This window comes from Salmo trutta, chromosome 7 (assembly GCF_901001165.1).
Source record: "Salmo trutta chromosome 7, fSalTru1.1, whole genome shotgun sequence".
Classification (NCBI taxonomy): Eukaryota; Metazoa; Chordata; class Actinopteri; order Salmoniformes; family Salmonidae; genus Salmo; species Salmo trutta.
The window spans coordinates 18,184,769-18,202,709 of NC_042963.1; the positions used below are offsets into that span (position 1 = coordinate 18,184,769).

A 17,941-nucleotide genomic window follows, 5' to 3' on the forward strand; every position below is an offset into this window, starting at 1 on the left:
CACCGCCTAGTACGGCAACTGCACATGGCTCTCCAGAGGGTGGTGTGGTCAGCCCAACGCATCACTGGGGGACACGCTGCCTGCCCTCCAGGAAATGTACAGCACTCAGTGTCAAAGGAAGGCCAAGATGATCATCTAGGACCTCAGCCACCCGAGCCACAGTCTGTTCACTCTGCTACCTTCTGGCAGGCAGACACTGAAAAACAGCTTCTATCTCCAGGCCATCAGACTGTTGAACAGCCAATACTAGCCGGCTACTTCCCCAGTTCTCAGCCCTGCACCTTGAGACTAATGCCCCATGAGTATAGAGTCATTGAACGCTGGCCACCTCATATTCTGTTTATGAACTGTTGTTTACTCACTGTGTATATACTGTGTTCTCGACATAGCCCATCCTAATATACCTACTACTGTACATACCATTTTCTTTCCAAATTATACTGAACAAAAATATAAACACAAACATTTCAAAGATTTTACTGAGTTACAGTTCATATAAGGAAATCATTCAATTAAAATACATTCATTAGGCCCTAATCTATGGATTTCAAATGACTGGGCAGCCAGTCCCACCCACTGAGGAGCCAGGCCCAGCCAATCAGAATGAGTTTTTCCACACAAAAAAAGGCTTTCTTACAGAAATCCCCCCCCCCTTCCCCCCGCACACATTTTAGAGTGGCCTTTTATTGTTCCCAGCACAAGGTGCACTCGTGTCATCATCATGCTGTTTAATCAACTTCTTGATATACCACACCTGTCAGGTGGATGGATTATCTTGGCAAAGGAGAAATGTTCACTAACAGGGATGTAAACAAATGTGTGCACAACATTAGAGAGAAATAAGCTTTTTGTGCGCATGGAAAATGTTTGGGATTTTTATTTCAGCTCATGAAAAGTGTCGGAGGGACACTTTACATGTTGCGTGTATATTTTTGTTCAGTGTATATACTGTCTATACACCCCACATACAGTATTTATATTCTGGATTCTGACACCTGCTCAATAATATATCGACTCTAGATCATTAATTGGACCCATTCTGTCTCCAGATTTCTTGTTTAGATTTTGTTTATTATTTGTGTATTGGTATTGTATTAGCGAAAGATACACTGTTGGAGCTAGAAACATAAGCATTTCACTGCACCTGCTATAACACCTACAAACCTGTGTACACGACCAATAAACTTTGATTCAATGTTTTGTATGATGGCAATTTGCCAGTTTCCTAGTCCAGTCCACTACAATATTTGATAAGTCAAAACTAAACATTCCACCAATGCAAACCGCAGGCCTTGGCTGATGTCCTGCGGTCCACTTTGTTTACCAGACGACTAAACATCACGCCCACATTATCCCGTCCCACTGGTGAGTCCCCTATACAAACCCTGTCCTCGCCTAGACAGCCTCGGCTATACAGTCCAGCAGATGAGGAGATTCATTAACTCTACTTAACATACTGGGTGTGGTCTGGTTAGAAAAGTCATATCCTTCATTACATTAGCCACAGTTGGCCACACGTGACAACTCACGTGACAACTCGCGGAACGACATTGACGAGGAAGTTGACTGAAATGGTGTAATTAAAAAGCCAGGCCTAGATATAGAGTTTTCAGATCCAGATCTCCAGATAGCAGCCCATCCGTTGTGACATTCAGTTGGGACAGGAAGATATCCTCTCTGGGCTTACAGTCACCACCGCCTCCCCTGGTACTCCCTGGAGACCCTCTCTCCCCGTCCTTACCCTTGCCATCACTATTCATATCACCAACCCTGCCAATTTCTCCCCCCCTCCTGCCTGCCTGCCACCCCAACTTCCCTCTTCTCTCAATCCCCTTTGTTCTCCTATTCTTCCTAAAGGCTAGGGGGAGAGCATAGGGTGTGGGCTTGGGAGGTTAGGTTCTTTGATGTAATGCAGTTCTGGCAGCGCTTGCGCTGTGAGAAAGTGAGGAGACAGACTTGCGGGCGACTTGAAATACAGCTATAGATGTTATTCATTAACTGACATGAACATGACCCAACAATCTATGTTCCCCTGAAATCACATGTTTAATTCTGATAAACATTCTGATAAGCGAATTTAGAGGGTACAGTAGTCCAAATGGGACTTGAACCCACAACTTTGCGATTGTCAGTCAAAATCCTAAGACATGATGTCAAGAGGTCTAAACATCTTCATGGGGTTGTTGATGTTATACTATGAATGTTATATGTCCCATACACCAGATACTTGTGCATCTTGAGACATACTGTAGGAGGAAGTCATTCACTGTAGTCCCCCCCCCCCTCCCCAGGGGTCTTTGTAGATGACACAGGGGTCTTTGTAGATGACACAAGGCCCCTAAAAAACACATCGCCACATCAGGAAGACATCTTTCGTTGGCCAAGTACAATAAATCTGTCCTTGGATGTCCTCTCTGTTTGTGTGTGACCATGAATTATTGTGTGCATTTCACACAGATAATCCAGACCTAGATTGAGCTGTGAAGCTCCTCTGATTTGAGAAAAAAGAAACACAAAATACTTAATTGAGACAGGGGGGGAAAAAAATCACCTAATATTTTCAAGTATTTTGTGGATACATTTTCGTATAACTTGGCTGACATTGATTGATGGAGGCCCTGCGAAACACCGGGCTAAGACAGTCTTTGGGGGTTTGCCAGCTGAAAGTGTTTGTGTGTGCGTGCGTGCGTGTGTGTGGTCACGTGGACAGAGCATGGGGAGCCAGTCGGATGGTTTTGAAGCTGAAGTTCTATATTCTACACTGCGGGTGGAAATCCTAGAAACAGAATACATACCCTCAGAACAGCCTCAACTTGTCAGGGCATGGACTCTACAAGGTCTCGAACGCGTTCCACAGGGATGCTGGCCCATGTTGACTCCAATGCTTACCACAGTTGTGTCAAGTTGGCTGGATGGCCCAAAAAATCCTTCTTTAACCTGTCTCCTCCCCTTCATCTACACTGATTGAAGTGGATTCAACAAGTGACATCAATAAGGGATCATAGATTTCACCTGGTCAGTCTGTGTCATGGAAGAGCAGGTGTTCCTAATGTTTTGTATACTTAGTGTAGATTGCAAAGCACTATCTGTGAACTAGCTAATTGTTTGAAATGCTGGACTTTTCACAACCTCATTAATTCTGGCTGGTCATGGAACCAGCATCACCTAGGTACACCCATGCTGTAGAAAACCTTAAACAAATAATTTTGTTTTCACAAAACTCATTCAGAAATAGGTTGGACACAATGCAGTTACTGGATAAAAGCACTATGCCATAGTAGGCTTGGGGCTATCAAGTTGAAAAGAGTGGGCCCACACTTATCTAACTTGAATAGTACTTCCCTTTCAAAAAGGCAGTATATGTGTCTATGATTTGTGAAGTTCGTGACAAATTTCATTCTGACTTTGTAGATATTTCACAAGAAGTATCTTTCATTACGTGTACCGTTTTACTGTGAAGCCAAAGGCACATTTCCACATGCATTGTGAGGACTTCTCCCAGCCAGCCAGCCAGTCGGTCTCTCTCCTAAGTGACCTAGTCATTGTTTTTAAGCTGAAACAACATCCTGGCACCAAGTAGCCCACCCTGGCCTGGCCTGCGACACACCCTGATAACAGCATGGAAGAAGCACAGGTCCTCTCAGCCAGCCATTACACTGGGATGTACAGGTAACTGACAAAATAAAGGAAATACTTGCGTAAATGAGGGATAGAAATAATATTGAAAACAGATGCTTCCACACAGGTGTGGTTCTGAGTTAATTAAGCAATTGACATCCAGTCATGCTTAGGGTCATGTATAAAAATGCCCAGTTGCCCATTATTTTGGCTACCATGGCTAGAAGAAGAGATCTCATTGACGTTAAAAGAGGGGTCTCAATTGAGCATAGGGGGTTTAATGTGTGTGCGTGCATCAGTCACCAGATCTCAATCCAATTGAACACTTATGGTAGATTCTGGAGCCGCGCCTGAGACAACGTTTCCTCTACCACCATTAACAACAAAAACGAATGATGGAATTCCTCGTGGAAGAATGGCGTCGCATACCTCCAATAGAGCACCAGAAACTTGTAGAACCTATGCCAAGGCACATTTAAGATGTTCTGGTGGCCCAACGGCCTATTAAGACCCTTTATGTTGAGTTTTCCTTTCTTTTGGCAGTTACCTTTGTCTCCACCTCAAACAGAGGAAGAGAAGTGCCACCCGATATGGTCTAATAAATCTACGCTCTGACTCCTTCATCTGGTTGAGGTGACAACACCGCGCCTCCAGGAGACGTTCCTTGAACTGTAAGTTAGACTGGAACAACTGGAGTGTAATCAGTTACTATGCCATGGTGAACTTCTGGGGTGTTTCTATCAAATGCATGTGGACCGTTTTCTCACCGTGGATTGGTCTCTGTCCCTGATCCAGCAATCCAGTCATAACATCAGCTACGTCAGGTTCTCTCTGTGTACTGTCACTGTTCATTAACTGGTAACCAGACATCAATGGCTAATTGAAGTGAACGACGAGGAAGTGAAAACAGTAGCTAAAATGGTAACTAACCCTGCAGGGAAATTTGGGATGATATCTCCATCCAAAGCCATGATAAGATGTACACAAGATAGCCTCTGTCTGTATTATACAGGATTTGAGCTTACAGGTTTTATTAACGATCTCTGTGTGCCAGTTTGTTTCTGCCAGTGCTTTTAGCGGGCATTCAGGCAGACATTTTGTATCTGCCAAAAATGAATCGCACCCATTGTTTTTCTATGGTAGTCATACGTTGAAGGGTGATGGAGACGACACATTAAGTGACAGTATACCCATCTAACACAAGCGCACCACAACAGCAATCACATTTTAACCATTTACAACCCAAAACCATTTTATAATGGCATTTCTACGATCACATTTACAACCTGTGCGAGCATCATCTAACACCACGGTACTGACCGAAATGTTCTGAATCAATCATTTTGTTCTGTGGACTGTAACTGCGTAGCAGATAAGATAAGGGTTTTAGGAGACTGCTTTTTAACGGAAAAGCCAGTTGTGTCACACCACGTCCCCCAGAGAGAGCTCAATGTCTGTTTGATGGCAGCCATTTTCAAATACATTTGCCTCTGGATTTGTTTGCTGAGTTTCCTGGAGTCAGTGGCTGGCAGATGTGACAGAGAGATTGTTTTCCAGTTACTGTTTAGCCAGTCACTACTTTGGCCCAAAGTAGTCAATAAAAAGGAAAATCCCTTATTGGTCATTTAATTGAAGTTTTGAAAAGAAAAGACAAGTATCTTCAGTGGATTAGCTAGTTGTTATCTAGGCTTGTCTTCTGTGTCGTTTTAGTTTCTTTCTGCAATTTGTGTCTGTGTGTGTGCGTGTGCGTGCACGCAGCCTCGTACATACCTTTGTGCGTCTGTGTACGTGCGTGTGTGTGCATGTACCTGTGCTTTTTCAACCCATCCTACCTCCCACACTAGTGTCCCACACCACCTACTGTATCGTGGCTCTGATCGGGAGCTATGGAAATCAGCTGAGTGGTATTTGGCGTCCCAGGCCGGCGGTGCTAAAGTGTGCTTTGCTGTGTGGAGATGCCTATCTGGCCTTATTGTATAACAATCAGCACCACTGCTCCCTGCTCAGGTTACTGCCCTAGCTGCAGCCACACTCACGCAAAAACGCTAGCCAGGCAGCCCAGCAAACACTGGACAACAGGGTGTGTTTGTGACACGTGTGTGTGTGTGTGTGTGTGTGTGTGTGTGTGTGTGTGTGTGTGTGTGTGTGTGTGTGTGTGTGTGTGTGTGTGTGTGTGTGTGTGTGTGTGTGTCGATACCTGGTCCTAGACGGGTATGAGAGCAAACCACCACAGACCCACAGCGGCATAGTGCATGAAGCACGCTAATGGGACTGAAATACTGGGCAGTTTTCCCTTCTTTCATTGTAAATCAGTGAAGCCAATCGGTGGTTCACAAAGATCTTGGATACTGAGAGCTATGTTTATCCACAGCTGAAGTGTCAATTTTATCATACCAACCATACACTAAATCCCAGTTCAGGGGAAACGATGTAACCCGCCAACTTGTCGACTCTTTCGCTGTGCTAAACTCTCTCTTTATTTCTCTCTCTCTCTCTCTCTCTCTCTCTCATCAAAGTTTAAACAAGTTCTCTGTTAAGTTAGATCCCCCCTACACACACTCTCTCTCTCCTGGCACAGAGCCAGTTTCCTCATCTTTAAAGGAGAACTCATCCTGACCTTTCCAGTTCAGCCCTCCCCGTCCACCCAGCCCAAAAAAAGAAAACGGCTTTTACATTTCGCATCCCGACGTCCGGGCCGTAGCTCCTTCATAGGCCGCCAGTGATAGAGGGAGCGATTAGGCATCTGCTGACAATAAGAGCTTTGAATCAGTCAGTCAGTCAGAGAAGCTAGTCTCTCATTCACATGGGGCTGTAGCACTGGGTCTCTTTGTCAGGCGTTATAGACATGCAGAGGAGTCAGAGGCCTGTTCAGAAGGCAACATGTTTGGGGCTGTTAATTTGAAAGTGGCCTGTCTGGATTCTGATGGGGGATAGAGGGAGTGGGCTGTGCAGCATTCCACTAAAGCACACTTGATATGACCAGTTGTGTGACAGCAGTACTTTTGACCCGGGCATCTCTGTGCTGTTTGAGATCAGGCTTAATAAGTCCTGATTTCCAAAAGGCAGCATAGGTAAAGGATAAGATGTAAGTTCTATATTTTGCGTAGTGGAGGCTCCTCAGAGGAGGAAGGGGAGGACCATCCTCCTTAGTGAATTTCATAAAATAAACATTTTAAAACTTGAAAAAGTAAATATTTTTAAATAGAACTATACTAAATATATTTATGTTACTAAATCATTGATTAAAACACACTGTTTTGCAATGAAGGCCTACATTAGCCTCATCAGCACTCTATAGGGTAGCACCATGGTGTAGCCGGAGGACAGCTAGCTTCCGTCCTCCTCTTGGTACATTGACTTTAATACAAAACCTAGGAGGCTCTTGGTTCCCACCCCCTTCCATGGAGTTACACAGTAATTATGACAACTTCCGGAGGACGTCCTCCAACCTATCAGAGCTCTTGCAGCATGAACTGACATGTTGTCCACCCAATCAAAGGATCAGCGAATGAATCTAGTACTGAAATCATAAGCTACAGCTAGCTAGAACTGCAGTGCATAAACTGTGGTGAGTAGTTGACTCAAAGAGAGAGAGAGACGATAATTGAAAAGTTTTCAACAAATGTATTTCTTCAAAAATGAAGGAGAAGCAAGAGATGAGAGATTTAGTAATTTTTTTTCACTTTCAGTTTCTCTTACTTAGCTAGCAAATGCAGCTGGCTAGTTGAGTTAAACACTCGGCTCAAACAAAGGGATGCTATGTTAGCTAGCTGGCTATGACTATCCAACACAACACTGGAACTCTTCCAAGTCAAGGTAAGCTTTTGGTTTTATTAATTTATTGCCACCTGGGCGTGCCAGTGTAACTGCTTACTGACTATACACCTTAACATTACTGCACGATTGTAGCGGGTTTACCAACGCATTAGTTCTATTAGCCATGTTGACTAGGACTTTACTTTAGCTAATATGGGGACAACAATGTAGGCTGTGCGTAGCGGTTATGACATAGTTTGGCTTGGAATGATGATTATAGGGAAAATTTGAGTATCATGTAGTAGCCTAAACCTATCGATGTTACATTGAACTGGGTAAATGGAAAATGAATGATAGTCATCCAACATGCTGTAACAGAAATAAGGCCATGCTCATGAAAAAAAATAATTGTCTACCCTCATCATAAACGGCACTGACCACCACTAATGTTGCGTGGCACCAAACACGACTTCAAAGTGCTGTGATTGTGTTAGTATAAATTGAAAGAGGAATTCAACAGTTATTGTGGCACAATTTTGATTAGGGAACAAAGTACAGTAAAGCCTTTACTCACAAGCCTTCTGTCCCCATCTAACCCGTGTGTGTGTGTGTGTGTGTGTGTGTGTGTGTGTGTGTGTGTGTGTGTGTGTGTGTGTGTGTGTGTGTGTGTGTGTGTGTGTGTGTGTGTGTGTCCATGCTTTTTATTCCAGGAAAACACCCCTAAATGTAGATGTGACCGCAACTTGTACACAGCTGCATACGTAACTATAAAAGGGGACGGGAGCAAAGGACTCGCTTCCTTGTTCCCGAGATGGACCCACTGATAGCAACGTCACAATTTTCCCATCAAGAAATGAGTTCACGGGCAGAGAAGTCATTTCACACACACACAGACGAGAGTAATCATTCCATGATAAACTCATGCAAAGCGATGTACTTTTCCTGGGTCTTTAATTGCCGGGTCTCGCTCTCCGAACTGTTGCTACTACCTCACCACCCACACTGTAGTTAACAAGGCTATTTGATCTCAGAGGCCATGTCGATACAGCCGTCTGAAATCCTTTCATGTGTACAAATCACGTACAAATTTCCCTGTTACGAAATAAATAGGGATGTGACAGTCTATTGTGATGCTGTCTTTTTCGCTTGTTTGGGTGCTGGAGGTGGCATTCAATGCAAATAAATGCATTTGGAAGATTGATGGTTGATACTTGACGGTGAACTAATTTAGGTCCCTGTTTTTATGTCAACTTCTCGTCTGCTTTTAGTACACACACTGAGTATACAAAACATGGAGAACTTGTCGGGGCACGGACTCTACAAGGTGTCGAAAGCGTTCCACAGGGATGCTGACCCATGTTGACTCCAATGCTTCCCACAGTTGTGTCAAGTTGGCTCGATGTCCTTTTGGGCGGTGGACCATTGTTGATACACACAGGAAACAGTTGAGCATGAAAAACCCAGCAGCGTTGCAGTTCTTGACACAAAAAGGTGAGCCTGGCACCTACTACCATACCCCGTTCAAAGGCACTTAAATCTTTCATCTTGCCCATTCACCCTCTGAATGGCACACATACACAATCCATGTCTCAATTGTCTCAAGGCTTAAAATTCCTTCATTAACCTGTTTCCTCCCCTTCATCTACACTGATTGAAGTGGATGAAACAAGTGACATCAATAAGGGATAATGGCTTTCACCTGGTTAGTCTGTCATGGAAAGAGCAGGTGTTCTTAATGTTTTGTAAACTCAGTATTCTGCATTTCAATACGAAAACAGTCTCTCCCGTTCATCTATTATTTTCCATGCCAGACAGTCTCAAAAATCCAAAACCCAAAGACCCTATGGGCCAAGGGGGAAATTGGATGCTCTTCAGATCCAATGTTAACCTATCAGTTCCATCACTCTCTCAGATTTTTACATGTTTTTACATGCACCCAGACGGGAGCGAGGGCTACTGTGCTGACTCCTGACCCACACCTGTCAATTCCTGTGGCTGCTTTAGGAAGCATTGTGCGATGCTGCTTTGAGTACCCCGCAAGCTTCCCACAAACAGATTCCTGGTCCCCCTCCTCGCAGGATGTAAGGGCAAGCACAGTGTGACGAAAGATGCTATCAGAACCAGTAGGCTATAAGACAACACTCACAGCTGGGAAACAGCATAGGCGAAGTAGGCCCCAGATGTGCTATTCTAGTTTTTGTTTTATTGCGAAAACAAGTGATAGACAACAATATAAAAAAAATGGTATGCAGGTGTATTTGGAAGCCCAAGGGCTTGTATGAAAACCACACCACAAAAAAACAATATAGAATACATACATACAAAAATAAAAGGTTTGTTAAAACAGATAACAAAACCTACTAATTATAAATGAATTGTTTAGTAATCACACAAAAAAAAATATATATACTCATTTTAAATGTGTGTATGTTATGTAAGTGTGTGAAAGTTAGGATATATATATATATATATATATATATATATATATATATATATATATATATATATACATACAGTGCCTTCGGGAAAGTATTCTCTTGGCTTTTTCCACATTTTGTTACGTTAGACCTTTTCTAAAATGGATTACATTTAAAAACAATCCTCAGCAATCTACACACAATACCCAACAATGACAAAGCAAAAACAGGAAAAAATGAAATAAAATACCTTATTTGCATAAGTATTCAGATCTTTTGCTATGAGACTCAAAATTGACCTCGGGTGCATCCTGTTTCAATTGATCATCCTTGAGATGTTTCTACAACTTGATTGGCGTCTACCTGTGGTAAATTCTATTGATTGGACATGATTTGGAAAGGCACACACCTGTCTATATAAGGTCCCACAGTTGACAGTGAATGTCAGAGCAAAAAACAAGTAAAAAAGTAGAAGGAATTGTCCGTATAGTTCAGGATTGTGTCGAGGCACAGATCTGGGGAAGGGTACCAAAAAAATTCTGCAGCATTAAAGGTCCCCAAGAACACAGTGGCCTCCATCATTCTTAAATAGAAGAAGTTTGGAACCACCAAGACTTTTCCTAGAGCTGGCCGCCCGGCTAAACTGAGCAATCGGGGAAAGAAGGGCCTTGAACAGGGAGGTGGGAAAGAACCCGATGGTCACTCGGAGCTCTAGAGTTCCTCTGCGGAGATGGGAGAACCATCTCTGCAGCACTACATCAATCAGACCATTATGGTAGAGTGGCAAGACGGAAGCCCCTCCTTAGTAAAAGGCACATGACAGCCTGCTTGGAGTTTGCCAAAAGGTACCTAAAGACTCTCAGATCATGAGAAACCAAGATTGAACGTGAATGCCAAATGTCACATCTGGAGGAAACCTGGCACCATACCTATGGTGAAGCATGGTGGTGGCAGCATTATGCTGTGGGGATGTTTTTCAGCAGCAGGGACTGGGAGACTATTCAGGATTGAGGCAAAGATGAACAGAGCAAAGTATAGAGATCCTTGATGAAATCCTGCTCCAGAGCGCTCAGGATCTCAGACTGGGGCGAAGGTTCACCTTCTAACAGGACAAAGATCCTAAGCACACAGCCAAGACAAAGCAGGAGTGGCTTCGGGACACGTCTCTGAATGTCCCTGAGTGGCCCAGCCAGAGCCCGGACTTGAACCCAATCTAACATCTCTGGAGAGACCTGAAAATAGCTGTGCAACGACGCTCCCCATCCAACCTGACAGAGCTTGAGAGAATCTGCAGAGAAGAATGGGAGAAACTCCCCAAATACAGGTGTGGCAAGCTTGTAGCGTCATACCCAAGAAGACTCGAGGCTGTAATCACTGCAAAAGGTGCTTCAACAAAGTACTGAATAAAGGGTCTGAATACTTATGTAAATGTTGTATTTCGGGGTTTTTTAATGAATGTGCAAAAAAATTTAACAACCTGTTCTTGTTTTGTCATTATGGGGTATTGTGCGTAGATTGATGAGGAGAGGGAAATGATTTAATAGATTTTAGAATAAGGCTACAACGTAACAAAATATGGGACAAGTCAATGGGTCTGAATACTTTCCGAAGGCAATATCTACACCACAATTTCACCCTTGGGAAACAGTAGAAGAGAGGGGGCACAGAGAAGGAAGAGGAAGGATGAGAAAGCGGGGAAGAGAGTGGGAGTGAGGTAGTCAGTATGGGAGGAGAGCATTACATACAAAGGGGCGAGAAAGAGAGTAAGAGAAAAAGCAAAAGAACAAAAAAATTGCCAGCAAGAACAATAACAGGAACGAGATTATGTAAAATACTTTAAAGTGCCTTTTCCCTATTGACCTCTCGACCTCTGGGTCCTTTGAGCTGTGAAACACAAAGGTGCCCTCCTCTGAAATGGGTCTTATCTTATCGGTCCCCTACCCACCATCATCATCACCATAATCTCTCCCTTTGGTGGCACTGCCAGCCACTGTTCAATCATACACACACACATACTCACAACCATGGTTATCAGTACCCGAGAGCTATCAATAGGAACTCGCTCTCAACCACATACGAATCCTAATCTCAAAGCCTTCCACAGTCCCCCAGGGGCCGGCCTAGAACAAACTGAGGGTTATTTGAAATGGCTGCAATAGTAGCGGCTATTTCTCATAACTTTTTTCTATTTCAAACAATGTTCCTTATTGACTGTAAAAGATCTGAGGCTAACGGTAGAGCGAAACATGGAGGTTATGAAGTAATATCAGTGAAGAATTCTGTTAAATATTTTGTATTTTTGAAATAAAGGTTTCTTATTCTCTAAATCCAATATGGCCAATCATTCTTCCCACTATCCACTTCAGAGGACGACTTTGATATTCAAATAACATGGGATCCTTATACGGTTTTACTTACATCTTTCCACACAGTGCTAGGTCACCCTTCTCTGCCCTCCCATTTCCCAATTCTTCTGCTGATTTTGGTTATTTATGAATTCAACGAATTAGCATAATGCTTATATTAAACAACAGATTCTGCTAACTTCCCTTGTGATATTTACCCTTTAACTATAGTGCAGTTCACCTCAGAGGCCAGACTGTCTCTTCTACCTGTGTTATAGTAACAGGATTAAAAATCCGTTTTGCATATGTACCATGACCTGTTCTCCTCACGATCACTGTGTGTACTCTTCATAGAAGTTGGCAAGGTGATAAGGCATCGCCTTACCACATCACTACATCACCACTTCCTCATCACCCTTAAATTACCCAGTTTAAAATGTTTTAATTTGAAATGTAACCTTTATTTAACTAGGCAAGTCGGTTAAGAACAAATTCTTATTTACAATGACGGCCTACTCCGGGCAAACCCGGATGACGCTGGGCCAATTGGGCGCCACCCTATGGGACTCCCGATCACAGCCGGTTGTGATACAGCCTGGATTCGAAACAGGGTGTCTGTAGTGACGCCTCAAGTACTGAGATGCAGTGCCTTAGACCGCTGCGCCATTCGGGAACCCCTTAGGCTGGGTGGACACGCCAAACCAAAGCTTCTCACTGTTTGTGGCACTTTTCATAGGGACAGCTCTTCCAGCAAAACCCTTCAAATCTACTACCAGTGGAACTACCATTGGAATAACATATGTATTTAACTTGTAACAAGCTAGTCAGCACATGCCGTTTGTGGATTACTTTTGATTCACTTTTCAATATTATGTTATATTATTCGATAAATCATTTAGTAAATATAAGAGGTATAGGGAAATGTGCATAACAGATGTAAAGCGTTGCCCTGAGCTCTCTCTGTCAGCCTGAAGTCTTACTCCTGTAGCCTACACGTTATATATGAGAACCCACGTCCAAAACAGCATGATCATGTCAGGATACAAGCACAGCACTCTCAAGTACTCTCACACACACACACACACACACACACACACACACACACACACACACACACACACACACAGTCCTCATTCAATTCCTGACCCCTTTGTGTGGGACTCACACATCTTCACATGCCATTCTAACTCACCCTCTCCAGAAAGATCAGTGGACCTAGTCTATAGTCAAATAGTGGTAGGATAAGCACAGGTTAAATGGCTAATAGGCTCCAGCAACTACAGTGCCTTGCAAAAGTATTCAGACTCCTTGGATTTCTTCACAATGTATTGTTACAACGTGGGATTAAAATTGATTGAATTGTCATTTTTTTGTCAACAATCTACACAAAATACTCTGTCAAAGTGGAAGGAAAATTATACATTTTTTAAGGATGAATAGAAATTCAATAACTAAAATATTGTCATCGCATAAGTATTCAAGTCGATACATGTTAAAAACACCTTTGACATCGATTACAGCTGTGAGTTTTGGCTAAGTCTATAAAAGAGCTATGCACACCTGGATTGTGCAATATTTTCCCATTATTTTCAAAATTCTTCAAGCCCCGTCAAGATGTTGGGGATCATGGCAAGACAGCAATTTTCAAGTCTTGCCATAGATTTTCAAGCAGATTTAGGTCTAAACTATAACTTGGCCATTCACTCACTGTCTTATTGGTAAGCAAGTTTTCTTCCAGGATTTTGCCTGTTCTTAGCTCCATCCCGTTTATTTTTATCCTGGAAAAACTCCCCAGTATTTGCTGATGACAAGCATACCCATACCATGATGCAGCCACCACCATGCTTGAAAATAAGGAGGTAGTTACTCTGTGATGCGTTGTGTTGGATTTTCCCCAAACATAAGGCTTTGCATTCAGGCCCAAAATGATTCCTTGGTTGTGTTTTTTTTCTCAGTATTACTTTAGTGCCTTGTTGCATGTTTTAGAATATTTGTATTCTGTATGTTTTGTATTCTTCTTTTCACTCTGTCATTTATGTCATTATTATTATTGTGGAGTCACTACAATGTTGTTGATCCATCCTCAATTTTCTCCCATCACAGCCATTGAACTCTGTAGCTGTTTAAAAAATATATATATATATTACGGATGGCCTCATGGTAACATCCCTGAGCAGTTTTATTCCGGTCCTGCAGCTCAGTTCAGAAGAATCGCTATCTTTGAAGTGTCTGGGTGGTTTAATATATACATAATCCACAGCATAATTATGAACTTGACCATACTTCAAGAGATATTTAATGTCTGATTTGTTATTGTTACCCATCTACCAATCACTGCCCTTCATTATGAGGCTTTCGAAAAGCTCCCTGGTCTTTGTAGTTGAATATATTTATTTTATTTTTTTCACCTTTATTTAACCAGGTAGGCCAGTTGAGAACAAGTTCTCATTTACAACTGCGACCTGGCCAAGATAAAGCAAAGCAGTGCGACAAAAAACAACACAGAGTTACACATAGGATAAACAAAAGTACATTCAATAACACAATAGAAAAATCTATATACAGTGTGTGCAAATGGAGTAAGGAGGTAAGGCAATAAATAGGCCATAGTAGCGAAGTAATTACAATTTAGCAGATTAACACTGAAGTGATAGATGTACAGATGATGTTGTGCAAGTAGAAATACTGGTGCGCAAAAGAGCAAAAAAAGTAAATAAAAACAATATGGGGATGAGGTAGGTTGTTGGGTGGGCTATTTTCAGATGGGTGCTTGAAATTCAATATTTACAGATGGTGTATGTATGGTTGACAGACGAAGGGCTAGTCATTCAAAAATCATGTCAACCCCTATTATTTAACACAGTGTGAGTCCATGTAACTTATTACGTGATTTGTAAAGCAACATTTGATTCCTGACCAAATGTAGGGTTGCCTAAACAAAGTGGCTGAATACTTATGCAACAACTATATTCTATATGATTATTTATTTAAAGAAATGAAATATATATTCTTCCACTTTGACATTAGAGTTTTTTGTGTTGACAATTGTTTTAACAATTATAACAATTTAAATCCCGCTTTGAAACACAATACCACATGAAGAAATCCAAGGGGTCTGAAAACTTTTGCAAGCACTGTATGTGCAAAGTATGTTTAATGCTGTGTTTATGTATATTGTGCCCTATCCCTTGTGAATTAAGTCTCTGTTGGTATTGTTGGTGTTTATATGAATATGATTCTGCAGCAAAAACTTTCTACTATTACAGATGGGTCTGTAATACCTAATCTAGTAGCTGGCAATACGCTTGTTGTTTAGCCTATTGTACATGTTGAGTCCATTAAAAGACCCTTTAACAAAAGACATATGAATAAATATCAAATAGCCTAAAGAGAACAATAAGAATCACACACATATTATGCCTAAATATAAAATACTGAATTCCAGAGTGGCATTTTTGCATTTAAATATATGAAATAATTGTCAAAAATGTGAGGGTATTGGAGAGAGATTAACACATTCTCTCACATCCAACTAAATGCAGACAATCCTGGGCCCCCGTGCGAATAAATAGCTTAATATTGTTGAAACTAAAAGGTCAGTGTATTAATTACTTAGTGACATGAATTGATTATAGTCCTAATTCTAACAAGACCGTATTCATCGCACAATAGAAGCACTGTCATAAACTGAATACATTCTGTAACCTTTGAAATTTTCATGGATTTGACAGAAAAATCGAAAAATAAGATTTCCATTATTATTATTATTCAATGACTTTACAAACTCATGTATACAGACTCTCTATACAGACGGATAGTGATAGGCCTGAGTCTTAAATGCAGCCACTTGCTGGCATAGGAACAGAACTTTACCTGACGCGACAGGTGCAATGTTCAGCATCGTCATTTATGACACAGTATTATGGCTTTTCTATAGAAACAACAAGACCTAAAACCTCTCCAAGTTGTGTTAATGTTGTCAAATATAAATCAGTCACTTACTTTGAGAAACAGATATAGGACGACAGACGTCCTGAGAAGAACACCGAAGCAGGACATTCGACTCATGATGCCGAACATCTGGGAGAAACTTCACAAGCGTTTCTTGCTAGTGTACGCTTGCAATTCCAAACGTTACTCTTTCTTGAAAACTATCTCCTCGACTTTTGATTTTATAGCCGCGTACAGTTTAGCCTTGTCGCTGGTGTGGTCTTGTAAACTGTTGCGCTGGCTCCGGTCGCCAAATGAGTGGTGGTGTTTATAGGAAGAAGTTACTTTTCTGTGTCCCCTTTTGCGGGGTGGAGCGGTGGCCTCTGGCGTCACTTTCAGAAGTTATAGTTGTGTGCATGCCTGTGCAGACAGCTTGGCTATACGCCTCCTCCTCTACTTCACTTTCTGGCAATGGTCTCTGTGGTCATTTAATCAATGCTGTTGCTAACGTTACTAGGTCCTCTTCCTCCGCGAGGACTTCGGGGAGGAAGTCTTTCATTCAGAAATGTAGCCATCCCACATTCTTGCCATAACTCCGCGAAACAGTGTTAAGAAATGCATCCATGACGGGGTTCCTCAACAAATCCAAGCGCAGCCAAGGCAAATGTTTATGGAAACTAAAATCACTGCTTTCTGTAAGTGTCCTAAAACATGTGTACATGACCAATAACATTTGATTTGAAGTCTTATCTCCACACCTAAATAATTGTAATATTATTTATATTGTGTATATTGAAACTGGTTGTTTACAATGGGCCGATGTCCCTTATTTGCATACACCAGACCTGTCATATACCAAATGTATTGAACTGGCTTGATTTTGTTGGCCTGGTATTTGAAGGATAACATGGAGTAGTCCCAAAAGTGCAATACCTTAAATCAAGTATAGCTTAAATGCTAGACCCAATCCACAAGATACGCTGCGTTTTTTTCATAGAGTAAATTCGGAAAGTATTCAGACCCCTTGACCTTTTCCACATTGCTATGTTACAGCCTTATTCTAAAATGGATTAAATAAGTACAAAACTCCTCATCAATCTACACACAATATCCCATAGTGACAAACTGAAACAAGTTTTGTAGAAATTTCAGCTAATTTATAAAAATAAAAAAACATATCTTATTTACATAAGTTTTCAGACTCTTTGCTATGAGACTTGAAATTTAGCTCAGGTGCATCCTGTTTCCTTTGATCATCCTTGAGATGTTTCTATAACTTGACTGGAGTCCACCTGTGGTAAATCAATTGATTGGACATGATTTGGGAAGGCACACACCTATATAAGGTCGTACAGTTGACAGGGCATGTCAGAGCAAAAAACAAGCCATGAGGTCGAAAGGAATTGTCCATAGAGGTCCGAGACAGGATTGTGTCGGAGCACAGATCTGGGGAAGGGTAACAATACATGTCTGCAGCATTGAAGGTCTCCAAGACCATAATGGCCTCCATCATTCTTAAATGGACGAAGTTTGGAACCACCAAGAGTCTTCCTAGAGCTGGCCACCCGGCCAAAATGAGCAATCGGGGAGAAGGGCCTTGGTCAGAGAGGTGACCAAGAACCCGATGGTCAATCTGACAGAGTCTCAGAGTTCCTCTGTGAAGATGGGAGAACCTTCCAGAAAGACAACCATCTCTGCAGCACTCCACCAATCAGGCCTTTATGGTAGTGGCCAGATGGAAGTCCCTCCTCAGTAAAAAGCACATGACAGCCCGCTTGGAGTTTGTCAAAAGGCACCTAAAGGACTCTCAGACCATGAGAAACAAGATTGAACTCTTTGGCCTGAATGCTAAGCGTCACGTCTGGAAGAAACCTG

At 42.0% G+C, this 17,941-nt stretch overlaps 1 protein-coding gene across 1 annotated transcript in view; it reads right to left on the minus strand.

Moving 5' to 3' along the window:
• Nucleotides 1–16,621, minus strand: part of LOC115197043 (receptor-type tyrosine-protein phosphatase eta-like) — a 67,506-nt gene extending 50,885 nt beyond the window's left edge. The window contains exon 1 of the mRNA XM_029758176.1: nt 16,139–16,621. Coding sequence (XP_029614036.1) covers nt 16,139–16,216 — 78 coding nt within the window. The 5' untranslated portion in view covers nt 16,217–16,621. The remainder of the gene's footprint in view (nt 1–16,138) is intronic.
• Between the last annotated feature and the right edge of the window lie 1,320 nt (nt 16,622–17,941).